General features: G+C 38.2%; 1 protein-coding gene across 1 annotated transcript; it reads right to left on the bottom strand.

Moving 5' to 3' along the window:
• Positions 1-1,984: 1,984 nt before the first annotated feature.
• Positions 1,985-10,266, bottom strand: LOC146453207 (uncharacterized). The gene is made up of 6 exons (XM_085096879.1): positions 10,155-10,266; positions 9,460-9,627; positions 6,649-7,011; positions 6,063-6,341; positions 4,063-4,326; positions 1,985-3,151 (listed from the first exon to the last, which is right to left on the bottom strand). The coding sequence occupies exons 2-6, from the start codon at positions 9,623-9,625 to the stop codon at positions 2,973-2,975; spliced, it is 1,251 nt and encodes a 416-aa protein (XP_084953005.1). The 5' UTR covers positions 9,626-9,627; positions 10,155-10,266; the 3' UTR covers positions 1,985-2,972.
• Between the last annotated feature and the right edge of the window lie 4,784 nt (positions 10,267-15,050).

Consider the following 15,050-nt stretch of genomic DNA (forward strand, 5'->3'; position numbering starts at 1 on the left):
CACAATTGCGAGACGTAATTTTGAGCTATCTGGTTGCAAGCGTTTTTTCCCTAAAATATACTATGTTCTATCATACAGTGCTGATCAGAAATGTGGACTTCAATTTTCGTGTTGTGTTTGCTTGTTAAATCGTAACGACAATAAAGTATTTTGGTCGAAAATAGGGGAGTGGACTCTGACACTCTGTACACCAAGAATTCGGACCTTTTAATATATTCACCAGGAACTCAGATCCTAGGTTAGGTTGAACTATAATAATAATAATAATAATAATAATAATAATAATAATAATAATAAAAATAATAATAATGATGATGATGATGATAATAATAATAATAAATAATAATAATAATAATAATAATAATAATAATAATAACAATAACAATAACAATAATAATAATAATAATACCAGCAGATTCACTAGCAACCTTTGTGGCAATGTTTTATTTATTTCGCTTAAAATCCTTTTCATCACGCATTTAAAGATTTTCACAAAACTTAATTATTATATCAGGCAAGGAGATTAAGCACGCTGATATGAGCTTTCGTAAAGATCCCCCGTAATTACTTATTGACAGTACAGTAGTGGGCGTCAAGATAAGGATGAAATACTGAACACAATTGTTATACGTTTCTGGCTTTATTGGTGTCAAAATAAGGGATCCCTAATGATTGATTCCCCTTAACCGATGGACGGTTTGCATGTATATGTGTAATTGACCACTCCCCCTTGGGGCTTTTCAGGGTCAATGAACAACGGCTCTAATCAGATAGACCATGGCACCGGGAACTCCACGCCCTACTCTTTTCCAACAGTGCCAAGGGTTCTTTCACGTCCCACAGATTATTATTAGGAATAAGTGTTGTGAGACGGGACCTACGGTTTATCGTCCTTATCCGAGAAGACTAGAAAATCTAACCATTTGCAGATGTCATTACAAAGGCAGCACTTTCTCCTCAGTTATTTAAAGACCCTGAGTGTTGGTCCGGCCGGGCTTTGAACCCACGACCTCCCGCACGGTAGTCCGGTACTCTACCAACTGAGCTAACCGGTCGCCGGTGCATGCGACATCATAGCGGCCATGTTGGTGTACAGGAACAATAAGATTTTTCTCGTCTGGGAGTTAATGCCATTTTTATGCAAACCATGTGAACAAATTTTCTTTTGTTTTGTACACCAACATGGCGGCAGTGCAAACCACCTATAGAGTGTGTGCACGACGACCATGTTGGAGGACCGAAACAATACAATGATTTTCCTTTGGGAAATATATTCTATTTTTATGCAAATATCTTCTATTCTTTTTGTCCTCCAACAAGGCCACCGTGCACACATTCTATTGAAAATCAGCTGGTATAAGGGGAAAGAGAGTGTGTAAGTCTGTGGGAGGGATATGTCAGCATAAAAGTAATAATCACAAATAGTTAGAGATCAGAAATCACATTGACTGGGTTATTACTGCAATGCAATTATATTGCCCAGCTTAATAATGGTAAAAAATATATAAAAAATATAATCACTATGAATGAACACAAAATTGATATTAAGTCAAAGCAACCATTGTTTAATAAACATTTTAATGCAATAATTTTGATACTTTTAATTCAATAGCACATTAAAACTTAAATCTTTAAGGTGCTATTGTAGTTTATTACCAAATTATTAAAGAAACATTTCTTCGTTCTTTTTCACAATGGATTAAAGTGAGTACTTCATTTTGAAAGTTTGAAAGGGAAACATAATCAAAGAATTAAAACATTGAAGTATAATAAAATTATTCGCTAATATCATTTTAAAACCAGTGGTGTTCGGTAAAGGAGAGAAACAGTCAACCTCTGGCCATCCAAAGTGCCCACTTTTAAGTGGGCACTTTTTAAAAGAAGCTATGAGAATCTGGGAACTAACCTTCTCCACTATGATTTGTGGCAAAGCTTGGATGAAGCGGAAGTAAGGTGGGCCGGTGGGTGAGGAGGGGGGGGGGGGGTGAGTGGGGGTAAGGAAGTGGCAGATGGCGTCATAACGAAAAGCAATGGAACGTAGCTCATGGGACCTCTACCTCAGTCCAGGGAGCATTGATACTGCAGCCGTTTGAAAAGTTACGATCCATAGGGTAAAATAGTTTCTGGAGTGAACATCTACCCATGTGATTTTGTTATTATTACTTTTTTCTTGTAACTTTTTCTTTTGTGGCGGATAAATAATTTGTATTATCTAACGATAGTATAAAGATAAAAGACATATCTGAGAAGAGCTAAAGAGTTGGTTCTCTCACTAGACCATTTGAACAGCATTTCATTAATGCAAGGTGTTAATGTCAAACTTTAGTCTGAAGCTCGATTATTTTCATTGAAAATTTTGTAATGCAGTATGCATATCAAATTCTAATTCCTTCAGCGATAATTCTAAAATCCTATTAATATGAGACTTAGCATCATAATCTGACTAACTGAAATGACGACTGTTTTAATTTGAATCCAGGCGAATTTCACACCGCTGACCGATGTGGAGAAAATATGTTTGACAATGTTTTGCCCTCTTCTATTTATAAGTTACTTTTTATCGTTTAAAATTGCATAATAAATAATTCTTTTGGAGCATTTTTGGAAGTTACAGCCAAAAAGCTCATATTTTTCTTAATTATGTAAAGCTAAGCTATTCAGTACAGAGGTTAAGGCAAACATCAAACCCCCATACTTTCAATTAAGGCACTGCCAAGGTAATTGTGACAGAGGCTTGAAATCAGTTGGTTACCTCACTTGAAACGTGGGTGACACTGATAAATGGTGGACGGCAAAAATCTGGTGGAAAAATCATGAGTACGTGTTTATTTCCAGCAACGGTGTTCGCCGTCAATAATTAACCGCTGTCGGTTTGACTGACAAATAAACCCCAAGCTACTTATCTTAGAGAGCCTCTAAATCATATGCGCCTTCTTGTTTAATCTATTATATTTTGAAGAAATGTTTGTTTCTTAGAAAATTTCGGTTGAATCATAAACCTTTGCTTCATTTCTCTGCGATTTGTTGGGCAGCGGCAGAAGCCTCCTTACCAGTCTTTTTGCTCTTTCCACCTCTGATTTTGATACGTTGAACAGCTTAATCGCTTTTTCACTGAACACTGCAACACGTGGTCGAGGACTTTGCCTCAAAGCTAAAATGCAAAAAAAAAACACTTTAGAGGTAATCAATAACATCAATAGGCCAACGCACGTTTTGTATAATTGATTATCGATTTTCAAATGATTACTCACTGATGTCATTGATCATTGATTATTTATGAATGTCTAAGTCGCCAGAATGAGAGTAACAATCAATTTAGTTTCTAGGGGAGGGAGAGTTGAAAAACTCCGGGAACGAAATTGAGAAGTAACCTCAAAATAAGAACCAAAGTCCACTTACTGAGAACTTATGTACTTTCTGACGAAATCCTTAAGTGTGAAGACGATTCACCTTACAAACTGGCAATAAACAGCGCGTGACTGTGGTAGAATAAAAGTTTGTGATCCTGTCGGGGAAATGCTCATAGAGATATTTGTCATAAAAAGAACTTTATAAATTTTCAAAAAATTAAATTAAATTAAAGCTTCTGATTAGTTTTTTAGATTACGTTGTTTGTTAACCTGTACATAGTGGTTAAAAAAGGTTTTTGTGGTAAAAAGGTTGAAACTGTTGCTCTTTTTCTGTAAACTAGTTTTAATCAGTTACATGTGAAAAGCGCTGAGGCTTTTATCACAAAAAATTCAACTCAGACCTCGCTTCCATTCAAAGGCCAAGCCACAAGCACAGAAGGGATTCTTGAAATCTAATAAACCTTATTTCAAAATGCCTTCGACTTTAATATTCTTTTGTTTGAATTCAAATTAACCCTTCTTGCCTCGTTCAAGGGAAAATATTCTTTTGAGTTTTGAGATTAAGAACGAGGTAAGAAGGTCTAATTTAAATACGAACAAAAGAATATTAAAATGGCAGCCATTTTGGAATAAGGTCAATTAGAACAGTATATCTTTGTTTTTTTATATTTTTGTCTAAACTTTCTTTCTTTCCGATCGACGGAATAATTACCTCCTAGACTCTGGAGAACAGCGCGGGACTGTACACCTTGTGAGGCTTGGTAATCCACCCTCACACCGCCTGGTAATCTGGCGTTATCTAAAACATCTCTAGGATGAAGGCCTCCAGTACCAGGCATGTCGGTAGCAACTCGAGGGAAATATGCGTTCAAATGAGCGCGACTTCTCCGCTGCCAGTCCGTCCAGATTTTGTCCATGAAACAATGATGAAGGGCAAACTCGGGAGCAGCGGCTGAATCGTTTGAACACATGTGACCTGTCCAGAAATGCACGCTAATGAGATTCATGAACTGTATGATAGACATCACAAGGTGTCCCCTAACCTTGATTCTTACTAAAACACGAGACATGAAGTCATATGAAAACGAAAAAAAGGCCTGTGTGATATGCAGTACCCAAATTCAGGGTTAGGTGCATTTCTGGACATAAGTAGAATAACATCAATCGCAAAGCTCAGATAAACGTAAATTCCCACTGATAGAACTAAACTGGAGACTGGACAAAGACAACATTACTGTTTAAACATTTAATAGATGGTTTTGTTGTCTTTCATGCAAGATCCAGGTCGTTATTTCGTCTTTGTTAAAATTCGTACCTAAGAAATTATACTAAACTATGTTTCAACAATATTGTTTCAGAAATCCAATAGATCGAATTCGATATATTAAAATTCTAACTTAATTGCGAGGCTAAGGGGAACAAAAGAAAAAAACAAGTAATTATTCATATATGTGCTTTCGTATAATTTCTTTTGTTTTATTCCCGTAAGCTTTTGGAGCCAAGTCAAAATTTTAATATATCGAAATTAACCATTTCCAAGTTGCTGTATACCTCCTTTCAAAAGAAACGGCTAACTGCAAAGCTTTTCATCTGAAAATTAGTTTTGTTTGCCATGAATGAAAACTAATTTTCATGGTTAAAACTTTGCACTTAGCCTCGCTTTTCTAATGAGGTTCAAGGCAACTCAGAAGGGCCTATTGGTCTATTAATAACCGGTGGCGTCATCATATCAAACCTTCCTGTTTTCGCATAAAGCAGTATCTAGATTGTATATCCCTTTGCCTATTGCCTTTTCTATTGCCTTAGTAAAAGTTTGGTCTGTGCACCAAACTGCGTGTATGGATGTTGTTACTCACGGCTGCGGTCTAAAATGTACGTATTTGCAAATTCTCGTAACTGACACCTATACCGGCGCTATTTATCAAAAACTGTAACCAACCGCTTGTAAATAAAAGGGGGCACAATACAATATACGCTCTTCTGGCTTTCCATCATATCTAAATGCTCTTAGTCTCTTTGAATGATGTATAAGTAAGGACTTTTTTACATCACTTCTCGTTAAGTCGGGCAGATTTGGCCAAATATGGCAAAGGAAATGAGAACGCAGACGAAAATCGGCCCGATTTACAAAAAAAATGTGGCGGTGCTCAGAAGTTTTTGAATCAGGCCGATTTTCCATTTACACAGCGTTTCACCAACAGAGAAAGAAATCGGTCAACAAATTGTAACGTTTAAAGTGGGCAATGCAATTGAACCTACTATTCGGGACAATTAATCGGTACGTTTAAAGGGGAAGTATCAATGCTTTTGATATCTTGTGTTAGAAATGATGAAATAAGACCTCCAATCAGCTGCCAAATGGTTCTAGAATGACGAGAGGAAAGAAATCAACTCAATTCTTGAAAGGAACTGACAATTTGTGATATTTTCTAGTGCATTTTTTGGAAACAAAAATGCGGGAACATGAAAAACATTAGCCTAATATTTTTCAAGTTTCAATCCATACCGACCTACTCTGTCTCTGGCCAAAGGCACTAATCGACGGTTTTATTGGACTGGGGTGATAGTTTATAAAAAAAATTGACAATTATTTCGTTGTTTCTGCTGACAGACAAAAATTTTCGGGTTTTGAAATGACAGCAACTTTGCGTGAGACGTCCCCTTTAAATTAGCCTCTAAGAAACCATTAGATAAAGAATTTTGACAATGTACCTCCAATTAAGCAGTGAATAGTGTCGTGAAGATATATCCGCATGGTGTTTTCAAAATCGTTAAAGCTGGAAGGTGGGAGCCTGAGCACCGCTGTGACCATCATTGAAGAAGGGGGAGTATCCGTAAGACTAAACTCGCGGCGTAAGCATCCATTTCCGGCAGACGGTACCACGTTCCAAGCTCCTCGCCTAAACGGCCCATCAGTAACACATCGTGGAGCTGGTTGTTCTCCGTTCCCGCCAAAACCGCTGTCGCCACCAGACCAAAGGTCGGAAGGACCTGGATTAAAAAGCAAAAATGGAAACTAAAGGCAACAGAAGAAAATGTTTTTGACATTTTACGTATATAAATAAACAGTGCCAAGAGAAATAGCACATAAGATTTCATTTGACTGATCACAGTGTTCCTAAAGTTTATAACCGTTACTTTAAAAGAAAAAAAAATCATTTGCAAAAATGAAGCTGCATATCTGCGATTGAGAGGCGCGTCTTCATAAGTTATAACGATTACAGTGCCACGTTTGCAAACGTTCGAAGTGCATTATGTTTTCCAAAAGTTACAATCGCATTTCAAGACCTTAGCACACCTGTACGCCATGGAGTGTCGGCAACCAGACTCCAATCCCAGTAAGGCACAGTTATTTGGCAATCGATGCGTTGGAGAATGTTCTCATACTGCAGAACAAACCATCGATGCCACGGCAGAAAGTGATCTCGTGCATGAATTCCACACTGGAACATTTTTCTGTGTAGTGTGATGAGTTGATCGTAGTCAGGCTTGTATCTGGGGTCTGTGGACGCTGTGCGGACTGCTCTGATGTACCTCGCACGGTCAGCAGTTCTCATGGCAGTGAACTCGCGTCTGATGCGTGTGCAGTTAACGAGACGCCCACCGGAACATGCACAAGTCCGACCACATCTGTCGGTCACGATTCTTCCCTGGACACAACCTGTATAGAAATTATTGATGGGTTTGGATTTTTAAGCGATGGCAGAGGGAAATCTTTCTTTCGGGCGTCAGATTCCTTAGTGAAATCCGAAGAACACTGGGCACTAGCTATCGAGAAACATGGTTAGGTTGACTTCGATACTAATACTTGATATCATCAACACTAAAATTTACTTGAAAAGTATCGATAGTCGATTATCCCGAAAAGGTTCGACACAAATCATGTGACAATTCGGGAAATTTTATGTCTACTGCAGCTATTTCTTGTGTTACAATTTGTTAATGTCACCAAACCTTTTAAACAAGAAAATAATGAAAACACATGCTCGTTGGCAAATTGAAGAAACTTTTGTCCGCCTTTTTATGTTGTTTTTGTTTACTCATTATTGGGAATTTTTCTTGTTAAATAATCGAAATTTTACTGCATTTAATTTTCATATAATATTTCTATACCGTGAACTACACAAGCTTTTAGAAATACTGAGGAAAGTGGATAGCAAAATGCTGTTGTCTTCACCAACGTGACACCTAAGTACCTACGCATTTTGATGCATTTATTTTTACACTTAAGCTGTCGTCTTGTGATCTGTTACGACATGAAATTAAGCGATAGGCAAGGGGTAGACAAGAGGTAGAGGTAGGTAAGTTATAATCAGGAATTGTGTATATTTTGCTGCGGCGTCACGATAAGCAACCGTGACTTAGGAAAATTTGCGGTCGTTTCTCTATATATCAGCCTGGGATATTACAATTGCATCGTCGGAGACCTAGGGGCAGTCAGCCCCGGTTCGCCTACCCCCGACTTACTGCCCCTGCGTCTCAGAGGATGTTACGACTGAGAGTGCTGCCATACCAGGACATGGATTCGCATTGCATTTTCGGGATTCAAAGCTTCTTCCTGGACAGGTAGCACCTCCACTGCTGGGCGGAGGGTTAGTGCATGTTCTTGTTGGTCTCTGTGTTCCTCCCCCACAGGTTCTACTACAAGAACCCCAGGGACGCCAAGCAGACCACCCGCCATTAATTTTATAATTTGTCCTTGATCGCCACTCTTTATGGACTACAGATATCTTTTGATAGCAATAATCACCAACGATAAAATGCTCTGATTTTTAGACAAAATCTCCCAATTAGTATCATAAGAAATATATGGAGGAGAGTGAGGAGAAGATACATGTTGATAGTGGGCTGGAAGGGTTAAGGATAAACTAAACGGACTCAGCAATGTTTCTTGGACAACACTTAAGACTTGAAAGTGCCCTGCGCTTATTAATAAAAGAAAAATTCAATTATCAGGTACTATCCGAACATAAGGTTGAATGATACTAGATTCTGTGCACTAGTAGGGTTGTTGTTAACTAAACTAGACCATCAGATCCGTTGGTGAAATCCGAGAAGTACTGAAAACTACCAATCGAGAAACATTGTCATATTGGTCGACTCCGATACCAATACTTGATATCGTCAATGCGTAACTGTTATTTGTTTATTTATTTTTTTCTTTATTTATTTATTTATTTATTTATTTATTTTGGCTGACCTGTTAAATTTCATTGCACTTGCTTCGAATCAACAATTCAAGTTGGTGTTTCGAAAGCCGATTTAATAACGCCCATCACGCCACAATTAAACGTTGACAGAGATTTTCATCTCGCCCGTTAAAACTGTTTCCAAGAAGTCTAATTTTAAGCTAATGGTAAAGAAAACGTCTGAGTCACAACTGAGGGACAAAAATCTTTTTGAAGAATCTTTTTTCTTAAGTAATATATTAAACTTGAATCAAAGTTGACCGGCTTTAATCCAGGATAAAGTTAATCGGCCTTTAAACAACTGGGCCCAGAATATCTGACCGTTGTGAAAATATAAAGTTTTCTCTAGGTTTGTAGCTTATGTAGAGCTATGAATGACCTCTGTAATTAAATGAGTAACATGCTTCTGAAAAACAATGACCCTCTTGGATTCACATTGGATAGGAAAATTGCTATTTGAGATCTGGGGTCCTTACCATTTACATGGAAAACCCGGAAATTCCGGTTGCAAAATCAAATGATATGCATCATTCCATTTGGAGTACTCCTGAAATTATGGTCTTCTGATCAAAGTGATGCATTTTTATTACTCCTTTTGGGATTTACAGCTGATGTTCATACGTATTGCATGTTTTCTATCTTCTGTTAAGACAAGCTAAATCATTTTGTATTTATGGCGAAAATTTCGATCTGGGTGGTTTGCGTAAATGGTTAACACCCCAGTACCCCTTTTACTATACACACCAGTCTCTACACTGTCTCCTTGTACAAAAGAAAATACCACAACATGCAACTTGACACTCCCCCCCCCCCCCCCCAAAAAAAAAAACAACAACAACAACATTAGATTGCCGAAAAACGCCCTGTGACCTGTGAACTGAAAAAGAAACCTGTCGCTATATATATTTGTATGGACTCACCAGAACAACTATTTGGGTTGCAGCTCCTAGATTGTGAGTTTGCACCAAGGCAGCTATTCCCTAGAAAAGGGTTGGTGCACGTTCTTATTCTTGTTTGAGATCTACTGCCACAGCTTCCAGTACAAGGGCCCCAAGCTTGCCATAGAGACCATCTCCCACGAACCATACCTGTAGCGGAACATCATTTAAGGTGGCTCACAACGGTTTCAAGCACTTAAATTATGAAAGTCTGACCAGCCTGGTAGATCATGGTAAGATGCAACTTTTGGTAAGTTTTTAAAAACATTGTAAGAAAGGGTTTCAGATCCACCTTTTTGTAGAAAAAGACCATAACTTGTTTACCAATTTTTAGGAATTTCTTTGATACCATTGTTGCAATATTGTTGCTGTTAATTGGTAATAATAATCCATTACTGGGAAGTACTGGAAACGGTGGTGTGCTACCTTAACTAAATAAATATGATAACTTAGATACGTCAGCTTGATTTAGGAAAGCTTTAAAAATATGATTGTAATAGTCTCTCTCCTTGCTACTGTTCCCATTGATTTTTGAGTGGCATGTTTTAACCCTGTCTTCATGCTCATGAGCTCTTCTATCTAACAGTTCATGCTGTCTCGGCTTCCCTACTTTACTCAGTTAGTAACATATCACCGACATGACTGTCATACGTATTGTATATTGTGTACAGACCCACCTGGGCACGGGTGAATGTTACATGTCCGCCGTTGAAGCCTGTGGCCCGGGCATGCACGACCGCCATGCAGGGGGAATGGATTCGAGCACGTACGAGAACGTATTTGTGTCCCTCCATTGCACGTCAACGTGCACCGAGAATATGGTGACCAGGGAGACCAACCACCGCCAACTATAATGGAAGAAAACAAAATACTGAAGTTTATCCCAACGCTTAAACCTAAAAAACATCTGGCGAGTCGAGCTGGAGGAGGTTTTGAACTCATTCGGCACATTCGTAGCGTTGTCCTATCTCAAAGCAAAAGCCGACCTACACGACGTTCCTCAAATTTTTGTGGTAAAAATTTGGGATGACACGAATGTGCTGTTGCTCAAGAAACTATCTTGTGGATTCAATCCGCAAAGTCAAAAGTTAGCAAACCTCGCTGTTCAGTAACGTCCGTATCAAACTTTGGGTTGACAACAGGACACATTTTCGATCCTTTTATGGTCTTTTTTAATTGTTTAAGAAAAAAAGTCCTTATTTTTCGTAGACAAAGGTGGCGATGAGCGAAGCGTAGCCTGATAGCTGACCGGCAAAATTTAAATATCTTTGAAAGCGACTGAAGTGTTACAATGCCTACTTTGGGGTAGTGGGGTGTGAAATCAATCGTGGAGGCATAAATAATCTAACGGGAGAGGGCTGGGAAATTTGTGATATGCAGGGCCGTACGTAGGACTTTTTGTCTGAGGAGGCAAACTCCGCACACCCGTATACAGACAGGGCTTCTAGTTGGACGTTTTTGTTTTTACCCCTACACACATACACAGAAAGTTGCCTCTAAGACCTTTAGAGGAGACAAAACACACTGATGCTTTTTGCCTTAAATTGTCATGATTTATCAGTTATGGCATAACCACCTTGTTTAGCTTGAACCAAACATTGCCATATCTCAATAAGGCAGTTAAAACTATCACGCATTTAAATGAGCCAAACCGAACTCAGCTGAAGTGCCCCATGTGGCATCAAAAACATCGTCGTTGAACAAACACACAGATTAAGAGGACATCAAAACTCATCAGGCACAAATGACCTGTGATGTTGAACATACGATGGTTATAAATCCAAGGCTCTATCAAATCCTCCAAACCCGCTACAAATACTTGAGAGTAGCATAGGCCTTTAAAGACCAGTTTAGCTCTGAAAAAAACATACTCGTGCAAGCTAGATTTAAAAAGGCTAAAACACGCGCCAGGGAGTCGCGTAGCGTCAGTCTTTATTTACCCGCCAAATTCTATACCACAGGCCGAGCCCAAGTTACAAAATGATTATTTTCATAAGAAAACTCGCACTGGCTTTTACCTCGAAAGATTTTCCAAAATAATTATTTGGAATTGACATTGAAGGAAGATTTTTTCAGTGAAATTAGTCGATTTTCGTGTGATTTCGGAGCAGTATAGCTACAAGAAATAGCTCAACAAACTCAAACACTATGTCAGAAAAACTGAATTAAGTTCTCCTGACGGGGGCAGCTGCCCCCTCTGCCCACGCGCTATGTACGGCCCTGGTACATTTATTGATATTTTTAATTCATCCCGTTAAAAGGTACCCAATTGTTCTAAAAAATTGAGAAAAAAAAAGATTTGTTAAACATATTGCGTGGATTAAAAAAGAAAATTCACCCATTTTGTCTATTAATGAATCAATGTAAGGGAAATTTGCCTGTCTGCGTCACAGCTTAAGTGATTAAAGCGATTAGAAATATTTGTTAAGGTTAGAAAACCACGAGTTGTGTTTAACACGGCTTTCAAATCAGTTGTCTTCGGTTCATTTTTCAGGGTTCACACATCCTGTGTTCAAAAGTTCCTTTAAATCGTTTCTAATCATTTCCTTTTTTACTGACTACTTGAGTGTTAATAAATATTTCTTGTCTTTGAGGGATAGCACTGGGATATGGTACCGAGAAAGGAAATATATTGGGCACTATCAAAAAAAAGATAAAAAAAATGATATGGACTGAAGTTAAAATTTAAAAAAAAAAAAACTTTCGAGAGCAACTCTACTTATACCACTTACGCTTTCGAGTAGTTGTGCTTCTTTTAGTCTCTACTCTTGAGGTGGTTTTGAAAACTTGTTTAATTTCCCGCTGCATAATTAATCGTAGACTGCACTTTTTCTTGCTTCCCAATAACATGCAATATCAATTCCAATCTTAATATAGATTGCAAATTTTTGTAGTTTTAACATCGCCGATGCAGCGTTCTTCTTTCTTTTTTTTTAAGTCTGGCTGGTGTATCAAACCGTTTTCTGTCGTCACTTCTAATTTAGTTGATGCATTCTGTTAGATTTCTTTTGCTTCCTCTGTGTGATGGTTCAAGAGCTCAGGAAAATTTGAGCCAGTTGCATTTGCATCAAACTTAAATAAATGCTACCACCATACGAAAGTTTGAGGGAGAAAATTTAAACCCATTGTTATATTATTACAACACAAGTGTCACTCACACTGCAATTGGAAGTTCTTGATAGGTTTAAATTGATTTTAAATTTCGCTATCGATGTTTTGATGCCCATGCTAAATTTCTTGGAAAAAAAGGCCAGTTTCAAAAGAAAATGCGCACATTAATTAAAATGGCCAAAAAAGTGATAGTTTTAAAGTTTCGAGATGAGCATAACACAATTACAGTATAAAAAAATAGCAATAGAGGAAAATCAAAGTGATTCATTTCATTATTCGGCTATTAGTATTAGTATTATTAAGACCATGATGCACAGCTTGGTAATAAAATCATGATATTGATCACTATTTAGGGTTTATCCTCAGTCTTATCAACCACAACACCTATTTATTTTAAGAACGCGTTTAGTAAGTTCCAGAAACTGTCGTTACATACAGTAAAAAAAATTGCGATCTCAAAAGTAACCAAGTTACGCCATGGTACATCACTGATCACATGAAAACAATGGAAGATTTCAGTTTCGTCTTTGACGCGGATCACTTGAAAGTATCCTAAGTTAGATATTGAATAAATTACCTTGTCTGTGTGAGGTAACATGCAGGCAAGATTTGCACAAAACCGTTAGAGAGTACAGGACCATCCAGACTGTCATCGATCCCATTCTGTGTAGATGATTGAAGCTAATTTGAATCGGAAGAAAAGAAATAAAATAATGATTAGAAAATGCTCAAGGTTACCCGGTACCTTCAGAGGTGTCTCGCGTCCAAGCGATGTAGCGCATCCGGTTTAAACTGTAGATACTTGAACCCTTGTATCAAATTAAAGCTTATAGAACTGGCTATCCAACTAAACCAAGAATTTTGAAATAAAATGAATTGCCGAATTTTTAGCGCTGGTTTCTCAAACAATTTTTTTTTTCACTTGGAGGAGCCACTTCAAAGAGCTAAAACTCAAAAGGAATTTGTTCGTTTGCCTTCAAATTTGGACAGTAGCTAGTTTAACATATAAACAACAAAACCGTGTCCGCGAATTTTTTCTTTCGAAATATTTTTTCTCCGAGAGCGATTTTGTACGATTACGTCACTTTTTTTTCATCCTATTTTGAAAATGCTCTATAACTTTTCACTGCGATTGAATATGGCAAAACGCAGACACGTTTTTTTTTTTGCGCTTTGGGTCCGGAAACTGAGGAGCAAATTAAATTGGCAAAAACAAAATTCACTTTGACTTGTAGCTTTAAAAAGGTGATTCGGACGCTCGCAATTAGAGGTCGTGAAAAATTCGACAATTCACTTTATTTCAAAATTCTTGGTATAGTTTGATAGCCAGCTCTATAAGCGTTAATTTGATATAGGGGTTTAGGTATCTACAGTTTAAACTGGACGCGCTACATCGCTTAAATGCGAGACACCTCTGAAGGTATCGGGTAACCTTAAGTGACCAAAACATTCTCCTTGACACCAAAGATAACACACGAACAATTCAAATATTGCTGGAGAAGCTTAATTTTTATCATTTATTCCAGATAAATTGGTTACCTCAATCCGTACAAAACTGAATGAGTGTTGAATAGTTCAATGATTCTTTCCTTGAGAATTGCCTTTCCATCTACCGTGGAAATTTCATGAGAAATTAGAAATTACTTTGTCATTCCATTTTCAACCAGAGATATTGTAACACAATTAAAGCAATAAACAAAAACACGTGGCAGAACATGTGGCAGAACACAACTATGTATTTCAACTGTCCTCCATGGTGGGCGAGCACACGCCTTTCTCAGTCATGCGCACAACACTATAGGTACGTAATGCGTATACAATATCCCCCCTTTGCTATGAAGGCATGGACGGGTAACAGAAAACAAAAGTAGCATGGCTAAACTCAACTAGGCTCACAAATGAATTTGAGTAAGCACAGTTTCTAAGAAACGTTCTAGCTCAAATGAAAGTCATTAAAATAACTGGGAACACGGCGTTCTCGGAAAGGCCTGCCAAGATGTTCAGTGTTCAGTGTTCTCTAAGGTAATGTTCCCATGACTGGGGATGCTCCCTCCTTGGGTAGGTTCGGTGTTCGTTGCTGTGGGAATCACTTTCTTGACCATGGATACGTTTCTAAACAACCGTATCCCTCCTCTCGCAAGTTCGACGCTGACTTCCTTTTTTTGACAAAGGTAAAGGGTCTAGGGTCATATCTTGTGGTTAGCTTGTTTTGACGCTTCTGAAGCAGTAGCACTTGATCTCCCTGGCAAATGTCTGAAGGGGTTGCTTTGTGCCGTTTATCCATGTATGACTTTGCCTTTGACTTTCTCAAATTGTCATTGGAGCGTGTGATTTGGAGGAGCTTAGAGGGGCGAGAGAGATCCAAACAGGGAATCTTGGTACGAACAGGACGATTCATCAACAGGGATGCAGGCGATACCCCAGTGGAGGAATGGGGAGTATTTCGGTAATTCATTAAAAAC

The sequence above is a fragment of the Pavona decussata genome, unplaced genomic scaffold (assembly GCF_977016875.1).
Source record: "Pavona decussata unplaced genomic scaffold, jaPavDecu1.1 SCAFFOLD_344, whole genome shotgun sequence".
In the NCBI taxonomy this organism is placed as follows: domain Eukaryota; kingdom Metazoa; phylum Cnidaria; class Anthozoa; order Scleractinia; family Agariciidae; genus Pavona; species Pavona decussata.

Bases quoted from the DNA above. Each gene is read 5' to 3' on its own strand.
- LOC146453207 (XM_085096879.1), bottom strand. From the start codon at position 9,625: ATGGTTCGTGGGAGATGGTCTCTATGGCAAGCTTGGGGCCCTTGTACT. The intron at 6,342-6,648 runs GTGTGCTAAGGT...TTTTTAATCCAG, and splicing joins CGACACTCCATGGCGTACAG to GTCCTTCCGACCTTTGGTCT. The intron at 3,152-4,062 runs GTAATTATTCCG...TTTGCATTTTAG, and splicing joins TGTTCTCCAGAGTCTAGGAG to CTTTGAGGCAAAGTCCTCGA.